The sequence below is a fragment of the Capsicum annuum genome, chromosome 11, assembly GCF_002878395.1.
Source record: "Capsicum annuum cultivar UCD-10X-F1 chromosome 11, UCD10Xv1.1, whole genome shotgun sequence".
NCBI lineage: Eukaryota > Viridiplantae > Streptophyta > Magnoliopsida > Solanales > Solanaceae > Capsicum > Capsicum annuum.
In genome coordinates this window covers 126,260,333-126,269,070 of record NC_061121.1, presented here as the reverse complement: position 1 = coordinate 126,269,070, position 8,738 = coordinate 126,260,333, and the positions used below count along the sequence as shown (strand labels likewise).

Here is an 8,738-nt window from a genome sequence, read left to right as displayed (position 1 = left end):
GTCTGTAGTAAAGTTGTATCCGAGTTTCAGTATCTAGAGTTGTGATGAATGTGAATATGGTCTGTGTATTCATGTATGTGTTCTCGTGCGACATTTTCATGATTATTCAGTTTAGATATTCTGCACGCATGAGCCTTTGCATTTAGCCTTACCTCGTCTACATACTCAGTACATTCCTGTACTGACGCATTTGCGATATGGTGTTTTATTTAGCACCATAGGTTCAGAGGCACAGGACCCAAAGTTTCCTCAGCAGTTCAGTCCCAGTCAACAGCAGTAGTCATAGCAGTGAGTTCTCTTCTTTCGAGGATGAATCTCAATTTACTATTATTTACATAAGATTTTATTTATATTTTCAGTTGACGGAGTTAGTTGGGGACATAACCTATCAACTCCATAGTTCAGAGAGTTTGGAGGCTTTTCAGATAGATGTATTAGTATTCAATTTTTAGTTTTGAGTATTCATAGATCTGTCGAACCTTATGGCCAGTTTCCATATTTATCTCAGATATTATGCAGTGTACAGGTACAAATATCAGTAAAGGGTTAACTTGTGGTCCTTCGGGTCCATAAGCACTATGTGACGTCTCGGGATGGGATCTCGGGTCGTTATAAATGCACACTTAAAGTTAAGTCTAATCGCTATTGGATCTCTGCAATGACACCAAATATTGATCCCTTCTCAAAACTTGACACTCATAAACATGAGCAATAACCGTCAGTAATTCAAACAGGGTATCTGTACTATATTCATGGGGCCCTCAGCCTAATTAATTCGAACCCACCAAGTTAACTGTACGATGCAAGATCTTGTTTGAATGATCAGTGCCTAATCGGTTAAAAACTACATTCACAAAAATATTGTACTTTGTGTGTGTTGTCCTGGTGACCTTATTAGTAATACTTACTTAACTCTCACATATATGATAGTGGATCCATCTGCACGTACCTTATTCTTCCTATCCTATCTATGGCTTAAATTGAATAAACAGATGACTAGTAAGTTGCAATAAATGCCACATCTATTTAAATTGTGAAACAATTGCAGACATCTGTTATGACAGATGATCAATCTGTTGCAATATATGACATGTCTATTGGAAAAGCAAATAAATATATCCATCTATTGCAATAGATTGTCAATATGTTGTAAGTTATCTAACAGATGGAATATATTTTGCAACAGATTACCCATCTGTTAGATTTATTTTAAAGCAATTTTCTTTTCTTTCCGAAATACAATAAAAGTTAAAATATTGTAATTAGATCCATTTTTTTAATTTACATATTTGAAAAGTCACCAATTTTATATAAGGCTTTTTGTTTGACTAAGTCCCTCCGGCCTCCTTTCCTTACTCTTTCTCGTTCATTCTACTACACTTACAATACAAATATGGTTGATCCAGATTCGTACAAGAAGATTCATATCAAGTCCTTCCGGGAACTTCAAAGGCAATTTGATGAACTCTAGAGGGATTTGGCCCACTTCGAAGCAAGGCTGAGGGCCTTGCTGCGGCCGGATAAAAATTGTCTGGTTAACAATAATAATAGTAATAATAATAATAATAGTAATGATAATAATAATAATAGCAGTAATAATAATTAAGTTATGTTTTTTTAGCGTATGTATTTTCATTTTTTATGTCGGATCTACCTAAGGGATGCAAAAATCTATGTTTGGTTTGGTCAATTTTGAATTTTTAATTCATATTTAATATTTAATTATCATTCTATTTATTCCTTATTCTCAACATGTCGATGGTTGGATGTAGGGATTGAGCATTTGTGGCAACAGAAATCTGATGCGACAGATGGATCATATATTGCAACAGGCAGTTATTAAGAAAAAAAGGGTTATTGTTGAGAGGGTGGTGAAAAGTCATGATTCTCCTATTATTTAATATGAAAAGCGGTTCGTAAATAAATAATAAGGAAAGGAATTTAAATGATATACATAATATTTATAACCGTAAAAGAAAGATTACTTAATTAAAAAAATTCACAATATTAGATTAATTAAGTTATATGATGATTGTTTGTTAAGAAAAAGGTGAATAGTCGTGACCGTGACTTTTTGCCTAAACACATTAAACAAACAAACAATGTTGTTGATGCATCAAATTTCCCATCTATTTCGACTGATGGATATCTGTCTCAACAGATGTGTTATTTGATGCAACGAATATACAATCTGTTGTCATAACTCAATAAAAATGGTTATTATTTCTTTAAAGAAACGGTTATTGAAAAGGTGTCTTCGATTTTTAAATTGAGAAAAAGGTTATTTAAATTTAAGAACTAATTAATAATAATAAGCTGAAAAATTATGACTTGTCACAATAATACAAAACTCACTAGCTTGATTTAATTAAGTCATTTATTTTCACAGAAAATAATAAGAAAATAAATGATAAACACAATTTATAACCGTAAAAAAATAATTATTTAATATAAATAATTGACGTTAATACTAAATACGCACCATTTCTTTTCACAAAAAAAAATTATTTTTAAATCTGTTTTATTAATTTATATAATAAAAAAATCAGCAAATTTGGATTAATAATATGATGATAATTTAAATATATGTTGCAACAGATATATTATATGATGCAACAGGTTATCTATTAGTCGCAACGGATGATATATTTTTTGTCACAGATAAGTTATCTGGTGCAACAGGTATAGATTCTGTTGTCACAACTCAATAAAAATGATTCCTGAAAAGAACTAATTATTAATAATAATAAACTGACAAACTTATCACAATATTTAATTAAGTCATAACTTTTTACAGTAATCAAAAATATCATTAATAAATGGAGGTGAACAGTTGCGTCTTTAAATCTGTTTTATTAATTTATATAATAAAAAAGTAAACAAAATTGGATTAATGAAATGAAGATAATTTTAAAAAAAAAAGATAGATTATATGTTGCAACAGATATATTATCTGATGCAATAGGCTTTTTATTTGTTGCAACAAATGATATATCTGATGTCATATATGAGTTAACTGATGCAACAAATATAGAACCTGTTGTCACAACTCAATAAAAATGATTCTTGAAAAGAACTAATTAATAATAATAAGCTAAAAAGTCGTGACTTATGACAATATTGCTTAATTTAACTAAGTCTTAACTTTTCACATTAAGCAAGAATGGCATTAATCAATTTGAATAATTGACGTTAATATTAAATAGGCGTCATTTCTTTTCACAAAAAATATTTTTATTTTTAAATCTGTTTTATTAATTTATATCATTAAAAAGTTAGCAAATTTGGATTAATGATATGATGATAATTTTTTTTAAAAAAATATAGATTATATGTTGCAACAGATATATTATCTGATGTAACAGGTTGTGTATTTGTTGCAACGGATGATATATTTATTGTCACAGATGAGTTATCTGATGCAACAGATATAGAATCTGTGAAATTTTCTTGAATAGTATTCAAGAAAAGAGTCTTCTAGAAAAATTCATAGAATTAGAGGAACTCCTCTTCTTGGACGAAATGTTGTCACAATTCGATAAAAATGGTTCCTGGAAAGAACTAATTATTAAATAATAATAAAACTGAAAAGTTATGACTTATCACAATATTGCTTAATTTAATTAAGTCATAACTTTTCACAGTAAGCAAGAATGTCATTAATAAATGGAGGTGAACAATTGTTTTTTGCCTAACACATTCAAGTTCAATTGTCTATAAATAGGGCCCTCTTTAATCAATCGTATCGTTCATTCTACTACACTCTATTTGTTCTTTGCTCTTGTTACACCTTCAACACTACTTTCTCTTCAAGGACTTGATAGCTTTTCTCTGTCTCTGATAAGCTTTTTTTTTGCTTTTTGTGTAAATATATGTTGTATTACATTCTAATTCTTTCTTTTCTTTACTTTTGTTTTTATGTGTTTTGTCAATTTATGTCGCATTCTAGATATGGCTGATCCAGTGTGGGATGCTATTTTACGAGACGTCGTGCGGGATCTGCAGAAGGAGGTTCATGACCTGCAGTGGAAGTTGGTCGCCGTCAGAGTAAGGATGCTGCGGGAGATCTGCAGGCTGAGAAGGGCTCTGCTGCTGCCGGTTGAAGATTGGCCGGCTAGCCATACAAATAATAATGATAATGATGATAATAACAATTAAGATTATTTTTTTCTTTTACCTATATATTTTTATTTTTATTTTTATTTTGTTTAATAAAAAATTTATGTTTGATCCACTTTGACGTTTGAACTCTTATTTAATTTTCATGTTGTATTTTTCTTCTTCTTAACAAATGACATGTCTACAAATTAAGGAATAATTTGAATCCAGTATCAATAGCAAGAGATCAACATATGAATTATCTGTTGGGTTTGTGACAGGAGTTGTATTGTGTTGTTCGAAATAGATTATTCATCCGTTATAACAGAATAATTATCTGTTGCAACAGAATAATAATCTATTGCAACAGATAAATATTCTTTTGCAACAGATATATATTCTGTTGCAACAGATTACTTATCTGTTGAAACAGATTACTAATTTGGTGCAACAGATTAATTGTCTGTTTGAACAAATTACTAATTTGTTGCAATAGAATACCCATCTATTCGATTCAATATTACGGGCATTCAAAATCATAAACATGAATCCAAACAGAAATTTATCTGGTGCCACAGATGATGGATCTGTTTAAATAGATTGTTCTTATGTTGCATTCATGTTCGCATGCTAGCAATTGTTGAAGCAACAGCACACTAGCAGTTACCCAGATGACAAATTCAACTAAAAAACATAATTTGACTTACCAAATCTCATCTCAAGTAAATGTCAAAGTTGAAAGTGATGTACGAAATAAAATTTGACATAAGAAATTGGTCAAAGAGCAGCAGTTATGGTAACAACAACAACAACAACAATGGTCAACAAGAAGAATATGAAGATGATAATGAAGTATAAGATGATGATAATGAATCAGAAGATGATGAATAAAGCAGCAACAACAATGAACAACAAAAATCGCGAAGAGAGAGAAAATAACAACGAATGAGAAGAGAGAAAAATGCGTCTTTTTTTTCCTTTATTTCCCATTATGTTAACTAACATTTGGATCAAAGTGTAAATTTAAAAACTTATGAGTTATTTTAAAATTTTTCAAAATTTTTTAATCCATAATTAAGTAATTGTCACATTCACTCAATTATTAAGACTTGTGTCACCTATACCTCATTTTAAAAAAATTTCTCACCTGTAGCCCAAAGCTCCAAGTAATATTGTGTATTTTCATTTACCAAAAAAATATATTTTCAACAATTAAAATATCTTTTCAAAATAATTTAATATTTAAAAAATATATTAAAATTATTATAAATCACAATAATTAATAATTTAAAAAATATATTAAAAATTACAGTTAAAAAAATTGTTTTGACTTTCAAGATTTCATATATCACATAAATTAATGTAAAAAAAATGAAATGCTTTCTTTGTTCTAATTTATGTCGCAGATTTTGAATTTCAAAAGTTAAATAATTTCCTTTTCACTTGAAATTTGGACATAAAATCATCTTCAATTTTTTTGAAATAACATCTTCATATCTCAAAACTACGTAAAAATACAACAAGTCATAATAATTAACAATTCAAAATATTTAAACGGTGTATAAGAAATTATAAAAAAAAAAAAAGTTGATTGAACTAAAAAATTGCAAAGACGCCATATAAATTGAGACAACGAAAATATTCTTTTCCTTTATAGATACCATTAATAATGAAATTGACATTATATTTTTGAAAAATATTTCTACTATCTGATTTCATATGAAGCACGGGCACTTCCCGACCAGTGTAAGTATAAAAATTTTGAGAGTTCTACGATTTATTCTATTTCCAAAGTTTATCAATTATTTGCTCATTCCATCTTGCCGCGTTCTCTAATGGGTTCCTTTCATGATGATCATTATAGGATTATAACAACCATCAGACCTATGAGTTTACATCTCTCTGATATAACCCCATAAAACTAGAAAGTTCGTACCTAGTTTCGTCCAGAAAGCAAGTTAGCAAGCCTCCAAATTGATACGTAAAAAATATGGCATGGAGAACACACAAGCACTTACCTATTAATCCTTGAAATTCCTCCAACATACTTTTGTGCGAGATGACAAGTCGTGTACCAATGTGTGTTCCAAATTTAGCTTTGCAAGTGCTTTTACAAACCAAGAAGCATGAAACAGAGGATGAAGGAAGAGATGGGAAATGGGCATGGAGATGGAAGGGGCAGTTTGCCACTGGGTCTAAATTTGCCAAAAACAAATTCAAAATGGGAACAAAGATTATACCACCAGCTCACAGAAGGGACACCCAATGCAATATTTCGTCAAAGGAAAATAGAAAAAATAAAAGTTCAATACAAGTATCCTTCTGTTTATCTCTCACATATAGCTCGACAACGTGCTTGTACAAAAAATTGTCATAATTTAGAAAGTAAACACAATTGTTTCTATGAAGAGAGGGGAAAACTAAACTCCCTACAACAAATACTACTGCAGCACAAATCGAAATACATTCTTGTAATAACAGCATGATACATTGTTGTAATAACAGCATCACTAAGTAGTCATTATTCTAACCTGATCTGTCGCATCTTGCAGACAAGGTTAGCAGTAGGAAGATCAAGCTGATCCCCTGAATCTGATGTGATAAGATCCTTGAGCTGGTCTTTTGGTGTTGAAAAACATGTCTGGAATGTAGCAAGACATGTAGGAATTGGCATTGATAGAGCTGAAAGTACATTGCTTAGGTACTCGATATCAACAGAAAGTTGTTGTGCTCCACGATCCATTATATACTGGATACCTCGAAGCTGTTCCATGTAAAGTGCGGTGGCACCTTCAGCAACCTTTCCAAAAAAAAAAAAAAAGAGGTAAAGGAAAAAAAGTCAGTTTATGGTTGAGTGAAGAAATACACTTGAAGACATGGAGGTAAATAGTTGCTCAGCATTGATGATTTCCTGAAAGAAAAGAAAGCACTACGCACAAGCAGTTCCTAATCAAACTTGTCTTCTAGATGTTTCTTCCCGATATTTTCTTCTAAACTTTATGCTAGTTTCAGCCTACAAAATTCAAGGGACTTTTTATTTGAGTATTATAGATGGAGTAATGGTGTCGTTGACCAGGTGGAATAAAGCTCAGTTGATAGCAAAGACACTTGTGGGTAAATGCTCAACACTACATTATAAAATATTTAACTAAAACATATATACCTTGAACATCCATTCAGTTGCAAAGTACTGGGCCTCATCAGCATTGGGATCACTGTTGGAAATATTTTCTCCAAGTGGCTCTAGCTGTTGGGGTAAAGTAAGGAGATATTCACCAACAGCAGTCACATAAGACTGGGGGTATGAGCTGAAGGTTGGAAGGGGCCTAGCATGATGTTCTTCAACAGATGACCATATAGGCAGCCGTGACAGATCATTGAAGTGCTGTCGTATTTTTGATATGAGAACATCATAAACAAGGTCATTGACTGCATCTGTGAAAGCTGTAACTCGTTGTGATGCTACTGGAAGTGCATGAAACCTGGGATCTTTAGACTGCAGAAGGCACAAAAAAGAGTATCAGCTATACATTGTATAAGATTGGCAAGGAAGCATTACGGGGTCATTCAATACATGGGACAAGGAAAATACTACTAGAATAAAATTTGGGATTAACTTTATCCCATGTTTAATGTGAGATATTAACTAATCCCGGGACTATTTTAACCACCATTTATACTTAAATCGTGGGGATTACTATCCCTGATGGAGTTGAGATAGAATGGCCCCATGGGATACGATACCAAACGGTATCTAAAAGAGCACGAAACAGTCCGCAATCGCACAAACAGTCCACACGCACAAGACACTTAACGGAAACAACAAACACCAACTTAAACGATAGAGAAGATATGTAACTTGACGCAAGGAGAACTCATAATGCAGCAACTAAAGAGTGTATTAATATTCTAAAACCTCTACAAAACAATTTAACAAGCACCACGTTCTTATGGAACACAAGAGGAGCTCGGTTCCCTCAAGCACTCTCATTTCTAGCCGATACACACAACACAAGAACAAACCATTTCTTGTGGTGTCAAATGGTGGTCTACTCTCTTCTTGAGAGGAAGATGATGTTCAATATTATAAGTGATTTTTCCGAATAAGCTAACTAAGAGAACAAGACTAAAGAAACACCTTAAATAGTCTTTACAAAAAGGATGGCAAAAGGACCCCTTTGCCCTTAATGAAAGGGGAGGGTGTGGAGTGTTTGGGGCAGCCTTGGGGGTGTATTTTGGCCCCCTAATGTCAGCCCCCACATGTCAATACGTACACTCCCTTGGGCGAGTTTGCAACAAGCTCAACCCCGTCCATTTTCATAAACACGCCTTGAAGCCTTTGTAGTTCCCGAGCTTGACTTCTAGTAAATGGTCTAGAGCCCATGACACCATATCATCCTCTCCATCTTGAGAGGAGTTTGAGCTCAAACTCACGGGTTCTTCATCTTCAATAGTATCAATCCGTAAGGTCACACACGTTGAACGTGTTATGTACTTGGTATTCGGTGGCAAGTCGATCTTGTAAGCATTATCGTTGATTCTTTCAAGAACTTGGAATGGACCATCACCTCTTGGCAGCAACTTGCCCTTTCTTTGATTGGGGAACCGGTCCTTACGTAGGTGTACCCACACCCAATCTC

The 8,738-nt window shown here is 32.5% G+C and overlaps 1 protein-coding gene across 1 annotated transcript in view; it reads right to left on the bottom strand.

Annotated features, from left to right (window-relative positions):
• Positions 1 to 6,371: 6,371 nt before the first annotated feature.
• LOC107853211 (conserved oligomeric Golgi complex subunit 7) overlaps positions 6,372 to 8,738 on the bottom strand; it is a 17,132-nt gene continuing 14,765 nt past the window's right edge. Inside the window, exons 9-10 of the mRNA XM_016698213.2 lie at positions 7,262 to 7,594; positions 6,372 to 6,898 (exon numbers count right to left, since the gene is read on the bottom strand). Coding sequence (XP_016553699.1) covers positions 6,620 to 6,898; positions 7,262 to 7,594 — 612 coding nt within the window. The 3' untranslated portion in view covers positions 6,372 to 6,619. The remainder of the gene's footprint in view (positions 6,899 to 7,261; positions 7,595 to 8,738) is intronic.